Source organism: Thalassophryne amazonica, chromosome 7 (genome assembly GCF_902500255.1).
Source record: "Thalassophryne amazonica chromosome 7, fThaAma1.1, whole genome shotgun sequence".
NCBI classification, from domain to species: Eukaryota; Metazoa; Chordata; class Actinopteri; order Batrachoidiformes; family Batrachoididae; genus Thalassophryne; species Thalassophryne amazonica.
Genome location: NC_047109.1, coordinates 77,832,086 through 77,859,230, shown reverse-complemented (window position 1 = coordinate 77,859,230; position 27,145 = coordinate 77,832,086). Strand labels below are relative to the sequence as shown.

Here is a 27,145-nt window from a genome sequence, read left to right as displayed (position 1 = left end):
CAGTACCTGACTACAGGCCTGGTTGTTGTTTTACACTCCTTCAAGAAGCCTCAGAATGCCCCATTTTGACGTCAAATTTTCAAAAGCTCCACACCACGTTAGGGGGAGGGCACCCCCTTCAGCACCATCCTACCCGTTTGGTGTGTCTGCTCCCTCGTATCTGGTGTCGCCCTCTTGCTAAATTTTCCAATGAGGACCCCCTGGAAACCTCCTCTAATCTAGGATTAAACTCACTCTGGCAGTGGCTCGCGGGTCCAGTCAATAGTGTAAGCAGAACCATCCTTCAGCCGGTCTTGTAGAATTTCCTTTAGCACTTTCTCTGTACGATCTTTGTCTTCCTCTGTCTCACATGCTGTAAAGCAGCGCTGAACGTACTCCTTCATGCTTGAGGGCCAGTCCTGAGGACTGGATATATAAAAGCATCAAATGTGAGATAATTATTTACAGAAAAGATAACTGGCTGAGCCACAACAGTTCTCACCGTCCCTGAGCAGCTCCAGATGCAGTGTTGGCAGCAATAGTTGGAGGGGAAGTTGGACTTAATCCCAAGGGTTGCTCCCCTGGAGGGAAGGCTTGATTGGAAACAGGGGAACACTGAACCTGATAGGGTCTCTTAGGAATATTGAACTTAACAGCAGCTGTCCCAGGTGCCTCTGTGGAAAAAGATGTGAAAGACACCTTCACATAAATTTCTTATTGATGTATAACCCTCATCTCCAAGTTAATCAATACATCTATATAAACACTATAATCCACTACACCTTCCAACTATTTGTATACCAATTCAACAGTTTTAATCCATTTGAATTAAGTATGTCATTACCTCAACAGCACCTTGTATGTCAAATAACACTTAAATGCTGGATGTACATTATCAAATTCCATTGGGTTCTAGACATTTGTCCATTCTTTCATAAAACCCCACCTGTTTTACATTTCAGCAAAACAGCAAATCTCAAGTACAGGAAACAAGATGATGCAAGGGGGAAAAACCCCCTCCAAATTTCAAGAGAAACTTCAGTGACAACAACCAACTGTATAGCAACAACAACCAACTGTATAGCAGATCAGTTGTGAAAACACTCAACAGGGCTGAGCAATTAAACGATCTCAAACCCAGCCTGCAATTAATGACCCAGACAGGTGATACACCTCATACAATTTTACTTTAACAACCTATTGACCCCGAGTTAACAGTGTTGCTGCCCTCTTTTCAGAGCACCAGTCTTTTCGTATCCAGCCTCTTTTTTTCAGAAAACTATTTTTTAGAAGACTTTCAAGGTATCATCACTGTAGTGTTTTCAAGCAGCCAGTCAGATGGAGAAAAACTTTTCATACCCTAAGATAAAGAGCAATGAGCTGGCTCTGCTATCTGCGATAGCAGATTGGACAAATGCTTTGCCCCTCCAGACTATGTGCTTTTTATCACTGTGTGCAATACAAGACAGCTGTTAGCTGTTTGTCAAGGAAGGGTTTTTTCTTTGTAAAAAGTTGGGCCTGTTGTGATTGTCCGTTTGTGCAATAAATCCAGGTCCACACAGTTTAACAGAAGTTCCAAGCCTCCACTGTTATTTATTCTGTGCTTTGACATAGGACACTGGAGTTTTATAACATGAAACAATTAGCTTGTACACATTACTTCCCATTTCTGCTCTTGGCCATTTCAAAATAAAAGTCCTACATAAGATAGGTTTTTGAAATATTAATGCCGTGTTCACACCGGACCCCACGCGACGCCACAAATTTGCATCACTTGCCTGGCAATGGACGTGGCACCATTGCCCGGTGTGTTGCTCTGCTTGAGCTGCGTTCACGCCAGATGTCACAAATTCATTTTGCTGCAGGAGCTGCGTCTGGATGACGGCCGCTTTCAGCGGGACTTCAACCTCCCCAGGACCCCAGTTTGAGGACCCCGTCCCGTTCACGCGCGCACGCGAAAAAAAACAAAAACAAAAAAACAACAAAACTGGCTGCTGCTGCAGTTCCTCGCTCTCCTCTCCAACTCTGTCATAATTGTGTTATAAACCAATCACCATTTGCTTCATTATACATTTGTGTAGTTGATAAAATTATCTTCACGGACGATTTGTTCTCAAAGGCACGTGTGCAAAAAAAAAAAAAAAGCTGCTGCAGTTCATCGCTCTGCCCTCAAACTGTCATAATTGTGTTAAATAAATAAAGGACAAAAGGGACACAAGTCCTACTCACAGGCTGATTGCCAGAGACAGGACATGTCCACATCAAGTATAAACTCCAGACATCTCCATGTCACTACATATCGAGTCCCTGATTTGTCATTGCGGTGCGACAAGGTGAAAAAGTTCAGATTTTTCAACTTGGGGAAGAGGGCGACGCGACGCAACACAGTATCGCGCCACTCGCTCAAAATCACTTTTTTCGTGTCCATCGTATCGCGTGGCTTGGACTTTTGTGGGGCCACAACACGTCCTTCCATAGGGACTACATGGCAACCTCTCGCCACCGTCGCTCACGTGGCGTCCAGTGTGAACGCGGCATAAGGCTGTTACACCATGACAGAGGAAATGGATTAGTTATGTATTTAAATATTGTGTCTATTGGTGCAAAAATAAAGACATAAAATCAAATAATCGCATAAGCCGTTGGTTTCACAGCACTGATGGACAAATGATGTCACATTTCCACTGCCAACACAGCAAAAGATTTTCCTGGTTTCAAGACATGTATGCACGCTGGGGGAAGATGGATTTGGGAACTGTCCTCCCTCCACTCATACAGAATTCACATCCCATGTTGGAGCTTTGGACAATCAGAAGCCCAGTTTGAAGGATCAGACAGTCGCAAGATACACAGTAAAACTTGCATACCAATGGATTCAGGTGGACCAGCAAATTTTTTCTGTTATATGTATAAAACGGACTAAATCCGTTTTTGTTTTTTTTTTCCAAAGTCCGCTGCAGAGTGGCACCTTAAAATCTTAAAGCCCGACTTGTGCTTCTGCAACTCTTAACTCTGTGGCCATGCAATGACATTGACATGCGTGTGACCCTTTTAAAGTTCTCCGTCACGTCTTTATGCAATTTGCTGCATGAACAGTGGCTTTTTCTGGATTAATTTGTCCCTCAATGAGCTCCACTTCTTTATGCAATCATTAACCTCCAAACCAATGATATGGCACGTACAATTTTTCTCCATGAATTGCGGGTCATTTGCGTGCCTTTTTCTGACTTCTTGCTGTAAACTTGGTCATGTTTGCAGACTTTGCTGCCAAATGTATTTGATCCATGATAAAAATGTAACTGGCAGGTGCACTGCAAAAACTTTTAAAATATGACAGGAGAGGAAGGCATGAAAATGTAAAAGTGACAAATCACAGCCCTTGCAGTCTTAGTTGTTTAGGAGGTGCACATCAGGCTCCGGGGAGGGTTTGCAGCCAGGTAGAGGGCTCTGAATTTTGAGGCGGGAAAAAATAAATAAATAAAATTTCTTACTTTTAGAATAAGGCTGTAACATAAGGGGGGGGAGCAACCCTTGGGATTAAGTCCAAGCACTGTGAGTACTTTCTGGATGCACGGTATATATGAGGATATTTGCCTCTATTGTAGTCCACTCCATGCAGATAAAGGATGGAGAACTCAGGAATCGTAACAGATTGTGGTCCAATCCATGGTCAATGCAAAGATCCCGGTGTGACAGAAAACTACATACAAACCAGATTTAGTCAATATTTAGTCTAAAAAAAAGTAACCGTTACTGACTGCCACAATTTTTTTTCTTGATTTCTTATAGTGTTTCTTAAAGCCAGAAAGTTGCCATTTGAAATGACTTTAGTTTTGTGTCATGTCTGATCTGTATTTTTTTTCTCTACAAAATTAAACAACTGAATGAACATCCTCCGAGGACGGTGATTCCATAATTTTTGCCAGGGGTTGTAGTTGGCTAAAGTTTCACATTAGCCGACTGAAGTTTTTAGCCTGCTACAGAGGAGGCTAATCTTATTCAACCCGGAAGTAAACTAAACTCTCACACATCGAAGGTGTTTCTTAGCAATGGCATTCGTAGGCTGCTATGCCTGTGAATATCCCTGAATAATGTTGGGCAACTAACCATAGTAGACTAAAAGATTAGACTGCTTTACGAAACCGGGCCCAGGTTTTGAACCAACTGGACAGAGCATCCGCCTCCCATGAGTTTGTGAGTTCATGTCCTGAGTGGGAGGAGTCAAAAACAGCACAATGCAGAACAGTTGCTACACAAGCACTTAAAATACTACTCTGTGTCCAAAATACAATTCATTTTCTACAATATGATTAATTCCTTCTCAAGTTTTGATTAGGTCAGGCACACAAGTGTCTCACTGCTATATTCCAAGTTGAGTGAGAATACATAGACAAAGTTGAGTAAGCACAGAGCCAAGATGTTTTGAGGGCAAATGATGCCCTGGATAGGACGCCAGTCTGTCACATGGCCACATATAGACAAACACAGACATTCACACCTGTACACACACCTACGGACACTTTAATGTTTCCAATACACCTAACCTGCATGTCTTTGGATGTGGGAGGAAGAAGAGGGAACCCACACAAACATGAGAAGATCCAAACTCCACACAGAAAGGCCACAGGTGGGAATTGATCCCATGACCTTCTTGCTGTGAGGCAAGAGTGCTAACCACTAAGCCATCGTGTTGCTGTATGCACTGCCAAATCTATTTAATTATCTCATACATACAAATTAATCAGGGGGACTGAACTATATATTGTGTGCACACAATAGCACTGCAGAGCTCTGTAAGGTGTACTGGACACCTTCATATGAACTAGCAGAGAATATATATTGATTCAAAAATTACCTCCTGCCCCCCACCACCTTATTTCAGCTTCTCAATAACAGAGATGCATGTCAATCTCACAAATTTGATATTTCTGATCAGCTTGTTACAGAGGCTGACTCAAAACAGTTGGCTGTGCCTCCCAACCGAAAGCTTATTATTAAGCTGTATATGTCAGATAACTTACAAAACAAAACATAAGCTTACGTTTCATGCGGTGCCAGAGTTGCTGTCCTTGCTTCTGGTTTTTGTTTTTCTCTGCTCTTCCAAGACCAGGTCCATACTGGCCTGGCTGCTGTTGTTGCTGGGAAGTATTTTGAGAAGGCTGATAGGTGTTCTGGGCCTGGAAACCCTGTCCGTAGATGGGTCTGACTTGGGAGTGATTGTACACCTGCATTTGGTTTGTGTCTCCAGATGGATACACCATGGAGTTGTTGCCATTATAACCATTTTGTGATGGAGGAGGAGGGTATTGGGAGTTGGGTGGGGGAGGAATAGGTGGGGGTGGAGGAGGAGGGGGTTTCTCAGAGGTAGTTGGGCTCTGGGGTGGTTGCGGAGTAGCAGGGGGAGGTGGCTGTGGCTGAGAAGGGTAGTTGGGGGTTTGGTCTTCCATTCCAGGCACTGGAGGAGGCTATGAAAAGAACAATGAAATAAAGCTGTTCAACAATTGGGCAAAAATTAAACATTACAGGTGGAAGCTACACAAAAACCCCTACAAAATGATGAGGTATGGAAGGGCTATGCAATTCTCCCTACCACATATTACAAAGGGGGGGGATCTACCCAGAATGCATTGCTTTGTCAACATCTGGGTCCCCACCCCCTTGCCCCACCAAGTCAGATGAATTTCCAGTTTCATTGTTGGCAAGGATGAGACTATATATATAGTACTGTGCACATTTTTAGGAACATTGGGTAAATTATTGTTCACATACCAAAAATTACTTCATCCTTATTAATATGCAAATTATGCACAAACCCCCTTCCCAATATCTATCCAGTACATCTACTGCCTAGAGGATACCCATGTAGTAATATTACAGTATGTTTGGCATGCAATGTTCATCATAATAGGATATTAAAAACAGCTTTAGTGTGCATATTGTTGTAATATACCTGTCCACTTGAAGGAGTTCTTGGGTAGGGCCCAGGAGGTACACCATACTGACTTGGTGGATAGGCAGCTCCATACTGGAAATACAAAGAGACATGTAATTTTGTCACTCATTTTACTTTTTGCACAGTAAGCAATTACAAAATCTAATTAGCTTTAGCAGCAAATATTATGGGTCCAAGTACCCCAGCAGAACCAGAGCTGCCCCAAGCAAGGGACACAGAAGCATACAGCAGGACAAAGCACACTGTGCATCTTGCATTTCACCCAAAATATATCATTTGTATTCCAGGTCAGTCAAAGCCTTCCCGCCAAATGGTGGCAGTAATGCACCTTACAGCTGTTTAGCCAACCACTAAAACAGATCAAGAAGAATTCCTGTTTACTCACACCAAGTTCAGATCAACACAGCTCAGTCTCAAGCCACTAGCAACATCAGAACATCCAACTTTTCCACTATTACCCCTCGAGCAGATGGTTTCCAAGACCACATTCTCAGGATCTTGCACGCAAATGTGGCACAGTCCAGGCTGACTGCCGTTATTTATTGAGCGAGCAGCAATCTAAGGACACATGCAATGCCTGAGTGAAATGAGGACTGTCAGACTGTGTGCTGGAAGGCTGTAAATTCTGCTCATTTTACAGTTTGTCTGGTTTTAAAGTATGACAGCAGGGCTGCACCAAAGGCATTTTTCCCTGCTTAAAAATTGATTCATCTATCAATTTTTTTTGGGGGGGGGGTGTCTTTTTTTTCCCTTAACCCTCTGGGGCTGATGCCGTCGTATACGACGGCTCAGACCAAGCTTTACTAAATTATAATAAGTTTTGAATGATATGAGATAGAAACTTACTTTTTTGCTGAAAAGTTAACTCCGCGGACCTTCGTGCCAGCCATCGACCATCTTTGTACTCCTCATAGAAGCTGTGTGATGACGTGCGCAATGTGAGTGTCCAATCGGAATTGGTTCACCGTCACATGGTTTTTCCAAAATCCAATCGCAGGGCAGATTTACCTCACGTGAAAAGCCAAAGATCGCTTTCAGGAGTGATACGTTACTAGTTGGCCCGTTTGAATAGCCCCCTGGGTGCTCCAACGAGTACATACTATTAGTACATACTCAATGTGCCCTGCGCCAGTACGCAAAGCAATCAGTGAAAGCAGGAGCAGACAGAGAGCCTCTGATAATCTCACGTACTCAAACAAAGAGTGTGTAACTATCAGGATTGCTCCACTAGTTTGCATGTAAATGTTACTGGATAACTCTGTTGCTTTCTCTGCATAAAGCACTGTTTACCATATCAATGAACAAAACGCACAGACCATTTTGTATATATTGTTAAAATGTGCATTTGTGTTTATTGTTTGAACCTTTTTGTTGTATAGACTCACACAAGACCTCAAATTACATTAAAAAGTGTCAAAACAGCTGTTTATTATAGTTTGCTGTGTGTTTTGAATAAATGTGTGGGGAAAATTATTTTTCCCTTGCCTAGTTTTGATTGTAAACCTTTATTACCCTTATAAAACACAACAAAGACATATATATTCTGAAAGCACAGGTTGTCCTGAAAAAAAAAAAAAAAAAAAAAAAACAGACAAAACTTGATTGTGGGATGCAGGGAGAGCTGTTAACAGCAATAATAAAACATTTATGCCAGGTGAGTGAACTGTCCAAAAAATGCCCTCAGACCCCAGAGGGTTAATATAATGATGAATTTACCCAACTTAAAATGTGAAAGCTTGCCATTTAAATTTCAATATTCAATCATGTTCACTATCAAACAAACAAAACAAAATAAACTATGCACTGCTGGACATCATCCCCAGCAAAAAAAAAAAAGCCCATGCTTAACTAGTCATCTGTCTTATAATAAAATCTTTTCAGCTTGCGCTTCTGTGGAGTTCTGTCTCTGAATGCACGGTCATATTACTCTCTCATTGCAATAAGTTAATGAACGCTATGCAAATTGTCACATTTACATTAAATTACATCAATGCTTTGCACTTGTCCTATTTCACAGATCTGCCATAGCCAAGCCATCCACAGCTCTGCTGCATGCAAATTTATGTAAAATAGCTCAGCTTTCCTCTCGGTCAAACTGACTGGTTTTAGGCTGGTAGGATGCATGATACGCCCCCAAGCTGGATTTGAAAGCAGTACAAACACAGCAGCGGCATATAATATTGTTTGTCTGGTGTCGCAGACACCACAGATTTAAACTTAAGACAGAGGAATCTGATAGCTATAAAACAAATGTCCTTAACTCCCAGCAATGTTCTGCTTTACCAAAACAATAGTAACATTACTTTTGGACTTCTTATCTGGTTCTTGTCTACCAAATTGGCTATAACTTTACTTAACTGCAGTTCTATGAATCATCATTGCAATGGATGCATAAGTCCTAAGGACTATTCCCATACTTGTGCGTTTGTTTTATATTTATTATTAAAGAAAAATACATTTTCCTTTAAGCACATTTTCAAATTTGCTACTATTTGTGTTCTAGCACACACAATGACAAGCCTAATCTGTCTGAAAGCGAGAGCAGTGTATCAGCCTCTGATCATTAAGTTTTTTTTTTTTCTCGATAAAGTTATAAACATTATTGCAAATTTCCTTGAAATACTGTGATATAATTTTGAGACTATGTCACCAACCCTTATGGTATGATGTCAAATTAGTACATGTCATTTGGATGAGTCATGTGAATGAGCCCACAACCTTTTAAGTAGTTTCTTGGGGTATAAATCTTTAGGTACTTGTGATTTAATGACGATTCAGGTTTTCTTTTTCCTATTAGAGGACCCCCCCCCCATATGAATACTTCTTACTTTCCAAATAAAAATATTTGTAATGATTCAAAATTAATTTATTTCCAATATATTCTTTAACAGCTCTAACATTTATACTTTTGTGGCTCTCATTCACTGATTCTAAATTGTAAAACCCAGGAAGGCTGTTGGCCCAACCCCACCACTAAAACCACCTGTGTAAAGGCCCCCTGATACTTACACCACTTTGATGCACGCAATGTCCTGCAGGAGAGTGAACTCATCGCTATCAGGTGAAGACTGAACGTGAGAGGGACGCCGACGCGTACAATTGCGCAGAGTATTTTGAAATGTTCAAAAAAAAATCTTTAACGCTTAAATGTCGTGCAGCATTGCACCATCTAGTCGCCAACACTACGTGCAGCTCATCAAATAGAGTAAAGAAGAAGTGAACAGTGTGATTGCATCAGCGCACCTCGTCTGAATGATTCTAACAAGATGCTAACTCTATGATAAACATACCTTTACTGCAGCACACAAGAAGAAAAGAACACGCAACAGTTTTACCAAGCCATGACAATGTAAACATGACAAATAATTACCTTTTTTAGACAGCTCCAAATGCTTCCTCCAGCTCGTTTAGAGGGAGAACAGCTACAGCTAGAGTGCTCCTCTGTGATTCAGGAAGCGTTTAGAGGCGTTTTCATCAACCAACTCGCAGAGAAAATGATTAGTCTGCTATGAAATAATTATTTTTACAAACAGTGTCCAGCGCACAACACGTGGCAGCCAGTGGAACAAAGCACGGCGTCCAGCCAGGAACACAGTGGGTGGGAGCGTCACGATGACATGCATGCAAGTGCGTGGATCAAAGTCATGTAAGAGTTAGGGGGCCTTAAGTGTGGCTTCAGACTGACTCGTATTTGGATTTACTACCACCCCAGTTAAAAAGGTCAGACTTGTAAGTAAGTCCCTTCGGCTGCTCCCTTGTTTGCACTCGGGGTCACCACAGCAAATCCAAGGTGGATCTGCATGTTGAATTGGCACAGGTTTTACGCCGGATGCCCTTTCTGACACAACTCCACATTACATGGAGAAATGTGGCAGGGGTGGGATTTGAAACCGTAACCTTCTGCACTGAAACCAAGTGCTTTAACCACTTGGCCACCACCCCTGCTAAAAAAAAGTCAGACTTGTATGCTGCTTTTTTCTGCCTTTATGGTGACCTCATCACAATGCACATGCACACTGGATGTATTGCACTAATGCACTTTGTATGTGTGTCAAAATAATTAAAACAGGAATGCACATACAACCACTGTGGTGCATTGTGCATATTAAATTGCAATTAATGTTTAGAAAATTGATTGACATTTGTGAACAGATTCAGAGTAGTCCATGTCTGCATCACAATGCATCTAATAATCAATTCCCTTCTTTTTGTCTGTTTACTTCAAAACTTAGAATTACAAAAGAAAAGCCCAGGAACTTGACTTTTCGATAACAAACTAACATAAGTGTAAGTTAAAAGACTGTTTAACTCCAAGGTCCAGTGGGTTCTGACTGTTCTGTGGTATTCTTACACTTCCATACTAAAATCAAAGCCAGTCAAATAACATCATTTCTACATGTCACTGTTCAAATATTACTATCTTTACTTCTACACTACACATGCAACACACAGTTTTTCCAGTCTAGTGAACATACTCAGGATTTAAGTGATCTCAATATAAAGTTATTGTTCATGTTATCAAGACAACCCAGAATGTTTTGGTGAAAGAAAACAGAAGAGAGTTTTCTTTCACCAAAACATTAAATCTAGGCTTGCATCTCAGATGTACCTTCTGGCAGATAGTAGCTGAACTTCAGGCCTTCTTTTTAATAAAACCCTCCTCTGGGCCACTTCATCATGAAACTGTATAACCGGGGCCACAAAATGCGAAACATGCACTGTGCACAATTTCTCCAATCACAGCCACAGAAGCCTGTAGCTTCTTCTGGGTTGTCTAGGTGTCTTGGTGGCTTTCCTCACTCTTCTCCTTCTTGCACAGTCACTCAGTTTCTGAGAACTGTCTAATCCACACAAATTGACCATAGAGTGCCATACTGTTTGCATTTCTACAAAACTGATGTAAATAAAGTTCAAGACATTTTCAGTAACTTGGAAATGCTCATGTATCCAACCTCTGACTTGCCTGAAGAAAACTGGAAATTAAACTGGTTATTTACAGGTATTATACCAAAGGGGCTGGTTACTTATGCAACCCATCATGACTTTTATATTTTTAATTAATTTATATCAAGTTGAACAGATTTACTTTCAGTTTGAGTCTAAGGAAGATCATTTTAGAAACTTGTATATTGAGAAGCCTGATCTACATTTTGCATTTGAAATGCCATAAATTAAAATGCATGAAATACCAAGGGGCTGAATACTTCTGCAAGCCACTGTATATCTTCCCCTCAACTTTTATGTTAAATGTGAGAAACATACTGCACAGTAAACAAAGTAGCCATAACTGTACTTACTGGAGCCATGGGGTAGTAGTAGTTGTAAGGATATGCATATCCAGGATACTGCTGGTTTTGTTGGTACCACTGATAATATTGCTGCTGCTGTTGAATGGCAGCGGAATCAGTTACTGGAGGCTGAAATAACAGGCAAAAATAATCCTGGAATTAAAAAGGTAATCTAAACTAAAATGTCCAACACAAGCAAAGAACAGGGAACAGATTAGGGTGTAGAGTTAATACAAATCCTAAACAAAAGTATAGTAGTGATGTTACATCTGACACTGAAGCCCTGAGGCTTGTGTCGAGCAAAGGGTGCATGTCCAAATGAAGCCTGAATCAAGGCCTTTATCATATTGCATTTGATCACGTGAGCAAAGACAAAGAAGGCACTGTTTCAGTGGAAGGACACGAATGTCTCCTCCTGTGTTTCGATTCACTGAAAAATGGCATGGGACGTGCATACTACTTTCTGCTTGGATCTATGGAGCCTTGTTAACAGTTGAGATATATATATATATATCCTTATTTGTCAGTCTAAATAGCTGGACCATCAGGTACTTAAGTTTGCAATAACACCCAAATCATGAGCTCACAACAACATTTATTGAGACTAAAACAGTTACACATACATTTCTATTGTAGATTTGATTAAAGAATGTACAATTTCACTGGTGCGGAGTTAGAAAACTATCTGTAGTCATGATACTTGGAAAGATATTCAGAGATTCAACCTTCAGGAATCAATAACTTCAAAGCAAGTTTCCGTTTTAAATCAAATAACACCTCTTTCCAAATATTGTAATACAGACAAAAAACTACAACCATCCAAACTACCCCCCCCCCCCCCCCCCAAGTACAACCACAGGAAGTTCATTGATGTGAGTTTGGTGACACTACAAACCATAAGTGTGATGTTATTGAGTTTTTATTAAAGTATTTCCTTTCACTGTGGTAAGCTGTTGATGGTCCCTGAGCTCTGATCTCACAGACAACTGCACATCGAGATTAATGTAATTCACAAAGAATGGCGGACGTCTCATTTTGGCAAAAAAGAGGAAAAAAAGTTAAGGTCGATTGTAGTTTGTTGTCTGCATTACAACATTTGGAAAGAGGTGCCATTTGATTTAAAAAGGCAATTCCCTTTGAAGTTATTGATTGCGGAAGGTCAAATCTTTGAATATCTTTCAAACTTCACTTGGCAGAGAGCAGCGACAAGAAGAACGATGTTTAATCAGTCAAGTCCCACGACAACACATGGAGGATATTATTATTTTTCCTTTACACGAGGGACTGTAACTTCAGCTTACAGGCGAGCCGGTAACAGTCACAGACTGTGCCAGCATTACAAGAGACGATGTTCGGACAAGTCCAACAACAACACACGGAGGATATATCCCCCACACCCCCGCCTTACATGAGGGACTGTAACTTCAGTTTATGAACCAGCAAAGCCAGAGATATTAATGGTCAAGTCCATGCCAGAGAAGCATCACTGGCCGCCCATGAAAAAGGCATGTCAAGAAGAAACTAACAAAAACTGTTTGGTGTGAAATGGAGGACAATTCTCGTTTCTTGCCCGCAACAGTAGACAATAGTCCTGGTTAGCGACTTTAATCAGCAGAAAGGTGAGTCATGATTGACATCTTTAAATGGCTTTGACGAAGGTTGATGAATAAATTGTGGACCCGCTACCTCTGAATCAGAAATAGTGGGTCCACAATCAAAAGAGAAATGATCATTTTCCTACACACCCTCGAAAACAACAGCCCAACTGCAGAATAATTTTTTTCAGGCAGTAGTTACTCTGTTATAACGCTAGCAAGAACTATGAATAAAACACACCCCTCTTACTTGCCCAATATCAATCATTCCCAGTCACACAAGCACTTACTGTTAAAAAAAAAAAGTCAACCATTTATAGCAAATGGTATGTTCTATTAATTGTATTAAAAAGCATTTATATGTAATGGACATTACATTAATCTGTGTATATATAAATAATTTTCAGGGTTTTTTCCAATAATACAACCCCTGGCAATAATTATGGCATCACCAGCCTCGGAGGATGTTCATTCAGTTGTTTAATTTTGTAGAAAAAAGCAGATCACAGACATGACACAAAACTAAAGTCATTTCAAATGGCAACTTTCTGGCTTTAAGAAACACTATAAGAAATCAAGAAAAATAAATTGTGGCAGTCAGTAACGGTTACTTTTTTAGACCAAGCAGAGGGAAAAAATATGGACTCACTCAATTTTGAGGAATAAATTATGGAACCACCCTGTAAATTTTCATCCCCAAAACTAACACCTGCATCAAATCAGATCTGCTCGTTAGTCTGCATCTAAAAAGGAGTGATCACACCTTGGAGAGCTGTTGCACCAAGTCGACTGACATGAATCGTGGCTCCAACACGAGAGATGTCAATTGAAACAAAGGAGAGGATTATCAAACTCTTAAAAGAGGGTAATTCATCATGCAATGTTGCAAAAGATGTTGGTTGTTCACAGTCAGCTGTGTCTAAACTCTGGACCAAATACAAACAACATGGGAAGGTTGTTAAAGGCAAACATACTGGTAGAGCAAGGAAGACATCAAAGCGTCAAGACAGAAAACTTAAAGCAATATGTCTAAAAAGAAAAAAATCAAAAATGCACAACAAAACAAATGAGGAACGAATGGGAGGAAACTGGAGGCAACGTCTGTGACCGAACTGTAAGAAACCACCTAAAGGAAATGGGATTTACATACAGAAAAGCTAAACAAAAGCCATCATTAACACCTAAACCGAAAAAAACAAGGTTACAATGGGCTAAGGAAAAGCAATCGTGGACTGTGGATGACTGGATGAAAAGTCATATTCAGTGATGAATCTCGAATCTGCATTGGGCAAGGTGATGATGCTGGAACTTTTGTTTGGTGCCGTTCCAATGAGATTTATAAAGACAACTGCCTGAAGAGAACATGTAAATTTCCACGGTCATTGATGATATGGGGCTGCATGTCAGGTAAAGGCACTGGGGAGATGGCTGTCATTACATCATCAATAAATGCACAAGTTTACGTTGATATTTTGGACACTTTTCTTATCCCATCAATTGAAAGGATGTTTGGGGATGATGAAATCATTTTTCAAGATGATAATGCATCTTGCCATAGAGCAAAAACTGTGAAAACATTCCTTGCAAAAAGACACATAGGGTCAATATCATGGCCTGCAAATAGTCCGGATCTTAATCCAATTGAAAATCTTTGGTGGAAGTTGAAGAAAATGGTCCATGACAAGGCTCCAACCTGCAAAGCTGATCTGGCAACAGCAATCAGAGAAAGTTGGAGCCAGATTGATGAAGAGTACTGTTTGTCACTCATTAAGTCCATACCTCAGAGACTGCAAGCTGTTATAAAAGCCAGAGGTGGTGCAACAAAATACTAGTGATGTGTTGGAGCGTTCTTTTGTTTTTCATGATTCCATAATTTTTTCCTCAGAATTGAGTGATTCCATATTTTTTTCCCTCTGCTTGGTCTAAAAAAGTAACCATTACTGACTGCCACAATTTTTTTTTCTTGATTTCTTAGTGTTTAAAGCCAGAAAGTTGCCATTTGAAATGACTTTAGTTTTGTGTCATGTCTGTGATCTGCTTTTTTCCTACAAAATTAAACAACTGAATGAACATCCTCAAAGGCTGGTGATTCCATAATTTTTTGCCAGGGGTTGTACACATAGCACTTACAGCATCACAGAATTTCAAACAATTTACCATATCTAATTTAAATATACTGACATATTACTTGCATCACTTTATCAGGACCAGTGGTATAGCTTGGTACATGTAATATCACAGTAGGGCTGCTGTACATCAAATGACCACAAGATGTCTAATCTGTAACGAGCTGTTAAATGGGTCTTTAAGTAATGAATCTTTTGATGAAGCAATTGGCTGGGAAGCTTTGACATCAACGGGGCTTCATTTTACCATCTCTAAAGTACAGACATTGGTACCTGGATGAGTACTGCAACAACCCCACTAAAATAAAAATCAATGGTCTTCCAGAGTACAAGGTGCATTCTTAAGAGAAAGTGGCCCACCTCTGGTGTAGGATGGCTGGCTTGTGTAGTCTTAGAGTTGTGGTTCTTGCTTATTGAGGCTAGTGCTTTTCGTGCTTTCTCCCATTCTGGATTTTCATGAACCTGGCCTTCTGGAGTAACACCGTAGGACCTGTCAGTGACACAAAACATGAGTTACATATTTTGAAAGAAAATGTGTCAACAGGAAAACAAAAATCTAAATTCATCACAACTTTATTGTTTTAGTAAATGGCAACAATATAGAGCTGCAAAATTGGAAAAACTGAATGAAGTACTGTGGAGTCACATTGTACCGAAGATTCAAAATACACTTCTAGTCTGCAGAAAACTGGCAAGACTAGCTCAGTAGGTGGCTGCAATAAATTTCAAGATTTAGAGATGACAGTTGTTCTGTGCAGTATCAGAAGGTCGGTAGAGCCTTGTGAAAATGAACAAGGGTCTAAGATAGGGGTATAACAATTAACAGATACAAACTGATTTTACAGTAAGAGATATGGCTACATCAAAACACGATCCCCTGAAGCAAACTAAATTTACCGTGAACTGGACAACCGATTGATTCAAATGTTATAAATTGGTTGAATTAATATCTCTATTGCTGCTTCACATCTTTAAATGCTTCAAAAACTTAAGAGGTCAGTGTGACGTCCTAGGAAGACGTTGACAGGCGCTTTTAACTTTGCAAAGTAATAAAAATCAACGTCTTGTCGTGGTACCGATTTGAACTTTAGGTTCACAATTTCTTAATTCTGTCATACTGGTTTAGAATGGGAATGTTATGTCATGGTACGAGTATTTATGCTAATGATAGCTAGCGTCTTCTATGCGGCACTTTCTGCTGCTGTATGTGGTGCTGCCCCCAGGGCCGGGTGAACAAAAGGCGAATGAAACAAATGATTTTTCCACAGGAGAAAACCTGAAGGTTCCCAATTTTTTTCATGAAACCTGTATTTGAAGATAAGCAATGCCACTTGTAGCTCATTGCAATTTATGACAGGAAATTATTAATGTATACATTAAAGAATTGTATTGCACAAAACTGTATCTAATCAGTCCATAAGAAAACATGTTGTTCCTGAATCATATTGGAACCCATGTATCCTGATATTATTTTTATAAGGGAAAGATGCACACTCCTAGTCCAAGCTGATGTCTCAGCGGATCAGTGGCATTCCATCCAGTGGTGTATCAAGCCAAAATATTGCAAACTCAAGATGCATGATCTCAACAGAGATTCGGGATGGACAATTTACAGTCTGCTGTGAGAATTTTGCACTTTTGACATATTTTTTGGGATTAAACATTGATTTTCAAATCAGATAACACAAAGTTAGCCAATTATCTACAACCCCAGTTCCAATGAAGTTGGGACGTTGTGTGAAATGTAAATAAAAACAGAATACAATGATTTGCAAATCCTCTTTAACCTATATTCAATTGAACACATCAAAGACAAGATATTTAATGTTCAAACTGATAAACTTTGTTTTTGTGCAAATATCTGATCATTTTGAAATGGATGCCTGCAACATTTCAAAAAAGCTGGGACAGTGGCACCAAAAGACTGGGAAAGTTCATGAATGCTCAAAGAACACTTGTTTGGAACATTCCACAGGTGAACATGTTAATTGGAAACAGATGAATGTCATGACTGGGTATAAAAGGAGCATCCACAAAAGGCTCAGCCATTCACAAGCAAAGATGTGGGAGGATCTCCACTTTATGAACAACTGCGTGGAAAAAATAGCCCAACAGTTTAAAAGGAATTTAGGGATTCCATCATCTACAGTCCATAATATAATCAAAAGATTCAGAGAATCTGGAGAACTTCCTACACGCAAGCCGCAAGGCCGAAAACCAACAATGAATGCCCGTGAACTTCGATCCCTCAGGCGGCACTGCATTAAAAACCAACATCATTCTGTAAAGGATCTTACCGCATGGGCTCAAGTACACTTCAGAAAACCATTGTCAGTTATAACAGTTTGCTGCTACATCTACAAGTGCAAGATAAAACTCAATCATGCAACGCGAAAGCCATACATCAAGAACATCCAGAAACACTGCCACCTTCTCAGGGCCTGAGCTCATTTAAAATGGACAGACACAAAGTGGAAAAGTGTGCTGTGGTCTGATGAGTCCACATTTCAAATTGTTTTTGGAAATCATGGACGCTGTGTCCTCCGGACAAAAGAGGAAAAACACCATCCAGATTGTTACCAGTGCAAAGTTCAAAAGCCAGCATCTGTGATGGTATTAGTGCCCATGGCATGGGCAACTTGCATATCTGTGATGTCACCATCAATGCTGAAAGATACATCCAGGTTTTAAAGCAACACAAGCTGCCATCCAAGCAACGTCTTTTTCAGGGACGTCCCTGCTTCTTTCAGCAAGACAATGCCAAGCCACATTCTGCACGTTACAACAGCGTGGCTTCACAGTAAAAGAGTGCGGGTACTAGACTGGCCAGCCTGCAGTCCAGACCTGTCACCCATTGAATATGTGTGGAGCATTATGAAGCACAAAATACGACAACGGAGACCCCGGACTGTTGAACAACTGAAGTCCTACATCAAGCAAGAATGGGAAAGAATTCCACCTACAATTAGCTTCAACAATTAGTGTCCTCAGTTCCCAAAGGCTTATTGCAGTGGTGTCCAAACTATTCCAGAAAGGGCAGAGAGGGTGCAAGTTTTCTTTGCAGCCACTGACTCCAGCAGGTGATTTCACTGATGAACTCATCCCACCTGTCAAATGGATGTTAATCAGTGAAATCACCTGCTGAAGTCAGTAGCTGCAAGGAAAACCTGCACCCTCTCGGCCCTTTCTGGAATAGTTTGGACACCACTGGCTTATTGAGTGTTGTTAGAAGGAAAGGTGATGTAACAGTGGTAAACATACCACTGTCCCAGCTTTTTTGAAACGTGTTGCAGGCATCCATTTCAAAATGAGCAAATATTTGCATAAAAACAATAAAGTTTATCAGTTTGAACATTAAATATCTCATCTTTGTGGTGTATTCAATTGAATATAGGTTGAAGAGGATTTGCAAATCATTATATTGTTTTCATTTACATTTTACACAATGTCCCAACTTCACTGAAATTGGGTTTGTATTAGTTAATATCTACATTTTGTGACTTCATCATCAGTCAAACACAAATACTGACCATCATGAGCTTTTGCTCAAATCTGTATCTCAGGGGTCACCAACCCTGGAGAGCCCCTACCCTGCATGTTTTCCATGTCGACACTCAAGTCACACCTATTTTTTTTTGTTTTTAAGTGGTGTCTTCCAGCTGTTGATTGCCCGAGCACACCTGATAGCATTAATTGACTGGGAGTGGAACAGAGAGAGAGTTAAGGTTAAGGTGCCCTGACATTTGCATGACTTATTGGTGCACTTGCATGCACATCGTCATGACAATCCCACCCAGTGTTCCCAGCAGGATCCCGTGCTTTGTTCCACTGGCTGCTACACACTGTGCACTGGATGCTGCATATATAAAATAATAGGGCTGCAGCTATCGATTATTTTAGTGATCGAGTATTCTATTGATTATTCTGGCGATTAATCGAGTAATCAGATAAAAAGTACTTTTGCGTTTTAAAACATCAATAGTCCAGGCTCTCCCTAAGCAATGACACAACATCACTGCGCCAAAGTGTTGACATTTTGCTGAAATAGCATGGGATGTGGCTTTCTGTTTTGTTTTCTCCAACTTGTAAAATTTAAGTATTTTTTTTATAAAGGTTGGCAGATTGGGTCCACGAGTGATTACTTTTTATCCCTCTTTCTCTGCGAGTGAGCAGATGCATTTCAGCTGGAGGTTGAACATGCAGCCTCACAGTCATTTTTTAAATGTTATTTTATTTAGGTTACCATGTTTGTGGAGTGTTGTGTGTTGCCCCAAAAAAGTTAAAAATAAAATCCAATCCAATCCACTTTATTTATATAGCACATTTAAACAAGAGAACAGTTTCCAAGGTGCTGCACATAAAAATGATTAAACAACTATACAAAACAATAAACCCACTCAGATACTAATAAATAAATAAACATAAAAACAATAAAATAAAACACTGGGCCAAAGACAACAGAGGACCATACAACTCATGCAGAGCTAAAAGCCAGAGAATAAAAGTGAGTCTTCAGACAAGACTTAAAACACTCCACTGTGGGGGCTGTTCGAACGTGGAGAGGCAGAGCGTTCCAGAGTCTGGGCCCAGCCACAGAGAAGGCCCTGTTCTCCCTGGTCTCAAGTCTCGTCCTAGGCACCACAAGCTGGAGCTGGCCCTCAGACCTCAGAGCACGCGCTGGGGAGTAAATATGGAGGTCTACAATATATTGTGGGGCCAGTCCATTTAAAGCTTTAAAAACAAAATTTTAAAATCAATTCTAAAACTAACAGGGAGCCAGTGCAAAGATGCAAGAATGGGTGGAATATGTTCATGTTTTTTGCTCCCAGTTAAGAGGCATGCAGCAGCGTTCTGGACTAACTGCAATCTGTGAAGTGTATTATGATTAATTCCAAAAGAGTGAATTGCAGTAGTCCAGGCGTGAAGAAATAAAAGCATGCATGACGCACTCCAAGTCAGAAAAGGATAAAATTAATTTAATTTTGGTTAAAAGACGAAGCTGAGAAAAGCTGGATTTAAACCCACCTTGACCTGCCTGTCCAGTTTAAGATCAGAGTCCATAATGACGCCAAGGTTGGTGGCTGTGGGCTTCATGTGTTGACTGAGAGGGCCTAGGTCTAATCGAGCTGTGGAACCAACACTGGGCCCAAACACAATCACCTTGGTTTTGTTCTCATTTAAGCTAAGAAAATTTTGACCCAACCAAGCCCTGACGTCTTCCAGGCACACAAGCAAGGGTGTCAGGGGGCTGCTAGAGTTCTTCTTAATAGGCAAGTAAATTTGACTATCATCTGCATAAAGATGATTAAGATATGCCATGTTTTCTAAACACCTGACCTAACGGGAGAAGGTATAGGGTGAAGAGAATAGGCCCAAGAATAGAACCCTGGGGGACTCCACAGTTCAGAGGAACAGAAGACGAGGCGGACTCCCCCAGCCTGACAGTAAATGAACGGCCTGTAAGGTAAGAGTGGAACCAGTCCAAAGCTGTCCCCCTGACACCCACACAGTTCTCAAGAAGAGATAAAAGAGTTGCATGGTCAACTGTGTCGAAGGCAGCAGTCAAGTCTAAAAGCACCAAAACGGCAGAATCACCAGAATCAGTGATTAAAAACAGGTCATTAAAAACCTTTAAAAGTGCAGACTCCGTGCTGTGAAATAATTTATAACCTGAGAAATGTCTAAAATGTTGTTCGTTTCTAAAAACTCTTGTAGTTGTACAAGAACAGCTTTTTCCGCGAAAGAAAAGAAAAAGCGAAGAAAGAGTGGACAGAGCGACAGCAGCCGGCCGGCGGGTCAATAATCACTCCCGTCGAGCGGACGGTGTGTTTTTTAAAAATAGCCACACTGGTTCACTTTAAATGTGCAGTAAGTCTATTTTACATGATCAGCATGGAAGGTCTTTCTCTTAAAAGGCTTTATTTTACTCTGTGTCTCACGTTGAAAAACGGTAGCTATCGTTGTTAATTTGATTAGCTGATATGCTCTAGTCTTTTTTTTTCTGGAAATGTTACAGCGCCACACAGACCTGGCATATGTACTACAATGTTAAACAAAGCTTCAAGGCACAGAATTTGCCTCGAACATTTTTTGTAATTGAATTATTCGACTAATCATTTCAGCCCTATAAAATAATTATTTTGTAGCAGATTAATCATTTTTGAGTTAGCTGTTGAAAACACCTCTAATCGCTTCGGGAAACACAGAGGAGCGCTCCAGCTGCTGCTTTTGGAGGTGGAGAAAGCATATGGAGCATGTCTAAAAAGGTAATTATTTGTCCCATTTATCTTGTAATGGCTTGGTAAAACAGTTGCATGTTCTTTCCTTCTTGTGTGCATCTGTAAAAGTACGTTTGTGATAGATTTAACATCTCATTATAATCATTCAGACAAGCTGCACTCTGATGTGGTGCGCTGACGCAACCACTCACACTGTTCAATTTCTTTTCTCGACTTGACAAGCTGCACATAGTGTTGGCGAGTCGATCGCGCAACGTTCACTACCACTTCACGTTTGTTGCATGACATTTACGCGGTAAAGAATTTGTGAACATTTCAAAATTCTCTTTGTGCAAGTGCTTCGCTCACGTTAAGTCTACACCCGTTAACGACGCATTTACTCTCTTGCACAACACAGTGCATCAAAGTCATGCAAGTGTCAGGGGGCCTTTAGAAAACATGCAGGTCAGGTACCCTCCAGGAACAGGGTTGGTGGCCCCTGATCTAGAAAATCCAAAGAACATATTTTGCCATCCGTTTGACCTAAGGGATGGCTTTTCTCCAAATTTCTAATGTTTTTGGTTCTTTCTCTGGGAACCTGTATGTTCTCTTGGTCCCAAGCACCTTATCCTTCACAGAAGAGTTGCTGTACAATGGAGCATTACAAAAACTGTATGAATTGCTTTCCTTCTTTTATAACAAGTTAACTTGGGTGAATCATTCAAAAACCAGGCACCTTCTGTGCCGTCATTGCTGTTTGCCAGAAATTGATTTTCACACTAAAAGTCACACTACATTATGAGAAAATTACAGTGCATTGTTGGAAACGTCCTTAAGGATAAAACTTTAACTGAAATGGTTGTGGGTGATACACAATCAGTGCGTGCAGTCACTACTCTTAACAGATGTATACACACAATTTACAGCTCAGAAAGCACACCAAATTGATGATTATGCATCTTACATTAAAGGGGGAACTTTAGACAAACATTCACATTTAGACATAGTCAAGTGTCTGCATTCTAATGTCACCGTTTTCTTTCTTTTCCCCACGTCCATATCGTTACATTTCAGCGGAACTAGCCTACAGCCTTGTTGAGCCATTAAAATCACATCGGCCTCCACACAATCGACAGAGTTGACATTAGTAAATATCATATTTCAAGTCTGGGTCTGGGCTACTTCCAATCACACGACGCTGGCATTAGTCCTTTCGTCTGTTAAAGTATAAAACCTACCAGTTAGCTGTCGGGGCTGTTTGCGCCGCGTTCGCCGCCATTTCGCCACGTTAGCACGCTAGCTGCTCCCACGGTAACAGCTTCGTTAGCGAGAAGCTAAATGCTACCTCTGCTGCGACAGCAATGAGTAAACAAGACGAAGTCTGACACAGAAGCTGTGCAAAGTATTAACACCGCAGGCCTTAAACAAATCAAACGGCAGTATAATCTGATTAAACGTATGAGCACTCAAAAATAAAGTCGGCAAAACTACTCCCCTTTTCGCTGCGTTCGAGAACAACTTCGTTCGAAGCCTGTGGTGACACAAAATGGCAGCTACTAAAGTCATCGTCTTCTTCGGGGTTGGTGTGGATATTTGCAAAATTTGAGACCCGTGCTGCCATCTACTGTACCGGCGTGTAAAAAAAGAAAAACAAATCTTTTTTTTCTTTCGAACTTAGGTTTGGGTTTATATTATGTAAAGAAGGAACTACAGCAGATTTCCTACAGTACTCAGTATTCCCTTTCATAAATGATCAAGAGTGCAGTATAATATTTTCACTATATCTTTATAATTAGACTTTTTCATGCTGGCTGAGTTGTCCTGCTCAGTGTGTATATGATTCTTGAGATAATAATAATAATAATGATAATAATAATAATAATAATAATAATAATAATAATAATAAATCCATTTGGAGTTATTTATAATATCTCCTTTATATTCCTGTATCATTCATTCTCATCTTTTTTTAATTCGTTTTTCATGCTCTTTTCCATTTCTCAGTCTCACCACTCTGACTTTGTCTCTAAACTGTTCTACCTGTGATGTCCCTCTGATATGTTCATTTCTAACCCTGTCCATCCTTGTCAGTTCTAAAGAAAATCTCAGCATCTTCAGCTCTGCCTCTTGTCTTTTTGTTAGTGTCACAGTCTCTAATCCATACAACATAGCTGGTCTCATTGTGACCTTGTAATCTTCCCTTTTCACTCTTGCAGATGTCCTTCTATCAGAGATTACTCTGACCACCTTCTTCTACCCACTCCACCCTGCCTGCACTCTCCTATTCACCTCTCCACCATACTCTCCATTACTTTGGGGAGTTCACCCCAAGTATTTAAACTCATCTACTTTCACCGTCCCTACTCCTTGTAGATGATCGGATGAAAAATCATTGTTGCCATTATGTTCCAGTAAAGTCAGTCTAAATGATCTTTACGCAATAATTTTGTTAAAAACATACAAAAGTACATTTCGCAGAGTTCAACTCAAAAAGTCTACACAGCAGCGAGATATAAACCCAAGAACAAAAATAATGTTTAGAATTTTTTCAATGAGAAGTGGAACACCATGTGGTCCATCTGAACCAGTGTTGCCAGATGTACGATAATTATCATATTTGTACGATAGTTTTGCCCTCTGTACGATGTACGATCAATAATGGGAAAAAAATCCAAAATGTACGATAATTTCAGTTGGTTGCCCAAACACACATCTCTCTCTGACACGCAAGAATCATTTTGCAGGCGTTGCCCTCAGGCGGCATCAAAGACACACCACACACAGGGCTGCTGCTGGCTTTGCTGGCCCGGGACAAAGTCATTTGAAAGCCCGCCCCCTCTCCATACAAAGTAATGAGTTCCCATCCAATCTCTGCTGTGACAGGAAGATTCCCCAACCAACAACATCTTTTTTTTTTTCGAAACTTTATTTCAACAAATGCAATAACAAACAAACAAAACACAAAAGCAAAGCGATATGCAAGAAAAATAAAAAAGTTCAAGTTCCTTATGGAGGTGTCAACATTTTTTTCTGTGTTGAACAAAATCTGCACAAGTGGCCATGGCATCGGATGACAGCGACCTCGAGGTTGAATTCGACTCTTTCTAGTCTGGTAATTAACACGTTTGTGTCCCTTCACAGAAAAAAAAAAAAATCTTTCTAGTCTGGTAGTGCATTTGCGTTCTTTTTGTGCCATAGTTTCCCCATTACTATAGGGATATTGTGAATTACTGTTTAAAAATGTGACATAAAATTCTTTGGAAATAAAAAAAAAAATGCTAAAATAGCTACGTTGTATGTGTTTTGTTTGTGTACGATAATTTCTCCCAAAATACGATAATTTTGAGGTTTTGGTAAGCAGTGTTGCCACAGTTACTTTGAAAAAGTAATACAATTACTGATTACTCCTTGAAAAAGTAACTTAGTTACTTTACTGATTACTCAATTGTAAAAGTAACTAAGTTAGATTACTAGTTACTTTTTTAGTTACTTTCCCCAGCTGCCGACAACAACCCACCTCAACATGACAATGATACCTGTTTTGCCAAAACTTACTTTATAGTCACCCTTTCTTAACTTCAATGAAAATAAATACTTGTTTTATAAAAAGTAAAATAAAGACCTCTTTCTTGACCTCATATTTAACTGTTGACAGCACTGTAACAGTAAAACTTGTAGTTTCGAACCTACATTGTTTATAAATGTAACTATTAAATTCATTCTAGCATTTTTCTAACATTTAAATTCTCTCTAAATATTTTACTTGTCGAAATTAATATTATTTTAAGTAGTATTAGTAGTTGTAGTAAAAAAAAAGGCTTCAAAACTGGACCTTTAATCCAGGGGTTGTTGTGGGTAAGGGGGGCACATCCCTCCCCCACGCCCCCATTCCATCTGGATTCGCCCCTGCTTTGGCCTTTGAGCACAAAGAATGGATAACATTTATTTATGCAGAAAACATGACCAGATTTACAGGTAAGAAAGTTTTATTGCGTTTTCACATCATGTGGTCCTCAGAAAGAGAGTTTAGGTGCATTTGAGTGGAAAATAGTGTTAGTTGTTGACGCGTCGCGGAGGATCAGCTGTTTTTAACGAGACGATACGGAGCGGCTCAGCTCAGAATTCTAAATAAAGGAGGGAAGAAAGTATAAAAATGTCTTGGTAAAGCTCAGTGCAGGTGTGCTGATCACCGAGCTTTAAGAGGTGAGGACGAGTCGAGCAGCTGCAAAAAACCGTGGGTGAAAAGCTCACAGCTTGCTGAAAGTGGACAGTTCAGTCGAACCCCGACCTCCTGCCCACGGACCAAGTTTAATGCTGCTGTCGACCCACAATGAAAAATAATAGTAACGCACAGTGACATGGAGAAGTAACTTTAATCTGATTACTGATTTGGAAAGATTAACGCGTTAGATTACTCGTTACTAAAAAAAAGTGGTCAGATTAGAGTAACGCGTTACCGGCATCACTGTTGGTAAGATAGTTGCATATTTCATATCTGGCAACACTGATCTGAACCAATCACTGCTCAGTTTTCACATCCTAGCAGCATGTAAACAACATGGCGAGTGCTGGCTAGAGAAGTGGAAATTAAATGCCTTTTCCACCTTGAATCTGTAAATAATGAGAAATCCATCCCAATGACAGTAGTGAGGTGGATTACGGTTGTTGATAGCTGTAAATCCTGTTGAAATGGAGGGAAGTCCTTTCATAATGTTGTCACCGAACACCCTGAATTCAGGTTTCATCTGACATGTTATTGTCAACTCACCAACATAAATTTGATCACCAAGGTAATATTTCATAATAGTTTTGGGCAAATTTCCCACATTGGTGATGGAGTACTTGAAAGGACTGTTTACCTGTTGAAAGGGTCTTTCCTTTACATGTACATGGATGCTTGTGGTCACTGTACAGAGCAGTGAACATAAATACATGTACATTTAATATGTCAAATATTTTGTCAGCAACCTGTATCATATGCAATAATGTGGGCAAGTGGATAACCACTGGTGTATTTGTTATAGTTCATGAATTCCATGTATTCCCTAACTTTGTCTTGACAAGAGATAGGCATGCCCAGTACCTACACTGAGCCCGTTACCTTATTAACATCAAATATTTTTTAGGCTTATGTGTAAAATCCAAACACTCTGCAAGCTTTTATTTCTAACTTCTGCCAGTCGTGCCAAGAAAACTTTTTAACTGCAACAAAATTGGCTTGATATGTCGTTAATGTTCGTATGCAAGTATATGAAAGAACATAAGCACAATTATTTTGCATCTGCCAATTTTTCAACGTTATGACATCTCTTTGTGTTTTTCCAAGGATTCTGACCCTGAAAGCTATCCACAAACCACAACCACAAAGCTAACCACAAACCCAGCTTCCAGCTGCAAGCACTCATAGAAACGACTGCAAACAATACAGAAGCAAAAACTGTCTGTGAAAGACTCAAAAAACGGCTGAGCAGTTTACCTTCTTGGCTTGAAGATATCTCGGCAGGGAGGTGGAGTTGCAGCCTGGCTTTTGTGGAGATGGTGGTGAGTGACAGCTGTCATTCCCGGCTGCTCCCGTGAGGCGGCTGCGCCCTCTCATGCCTGAAGCCCGCACTTCAGGCAGGGCACCCTCTGGTGGTGGGCCAGCAGTACCTCCTCTTCAGTGGCCCACACAATAGGACCCCCCCCTCAACGGGCGCCTCCTGGCGCACGACCAGGCTTGTAGGGGTGTCGAGAGTAGAAGTCGGCCAGGAGGGCCGGGTCCAGGATGAAGCTCCTTTTCACCCAGGAGTGTTCCTCAGGTCCATACCCCTCCCACGGTCCTCCACCAAGTACTGGAACCCCCGGCCCTTCCGACGGACATCCAGGAGCCGGCGGACCGTCCAAGCCGGCTCCCCGTCGATGATCCGGGCAGGAGGCGGCACCGGTCCGGGAGCACAGAGGGTTGAGGTGTGGTGTGGCTTGATGCTGGAAACATGAAAAACCAGGT

The 27,145-nt window shown here is 40.5% G+C and overlaps 1 protein-coding gene across 3 annotated transcripts in view; it reads right to left on the bottom strand.

Moving 5' to 3' along the window:
- The window catches only part of leng8 (leukocyte receptor cluster (LRC) member 8), a 45,838-nt gene extending 23,129 nt beyond the window's left edge, over nucleotides 1-22,709 (bottom strand). For 2 of the 3 annotated variants that reach the window (XM_034174644.1, XM_034174645.1), the window contains exons 1-7: nucleotides 22,398-22,707; nucleotides 15,294-15,431; nucleotides 11,230-11,356; nucleotides 5,930-6,004; nucleotides 5,021-5,444; nucleotides 482-653; nucleotides 235-405 (exon numbers count right to left, since the gene is read on the bottom strand). In XM_034174644.1, coding sequence (XP_034030535.1) covers nucleotides 235-405; nucleotides 482-653; nucleotides 5,021-5,444; nucleotides 5,930-6,004; nucleotides 11,230-11,356; nucleotides 15,294-15,431; nucleotides 22,398-22,438 — 1,148 coding nt within the window. In that variant the 5' untranslated portion in view covers nucleotides 22,439-22,707. Of the gene's footprint in view, nucleotides 1-234; nucleotides 406-481; nucleotides 654-5,020; nucleotides 5,445-5,929; nucleotides 6,005-11,229; nucleotides 11,357-15,293; nucleotides 15,432-22,397 lie in introns of all 3 variants that reach the window. The other variant, XM_034174646.1, reaches the window with a different exon arrangement.
- Nucleotides 22,710-27,145: the final 4,436 nt, after the last annotated feature.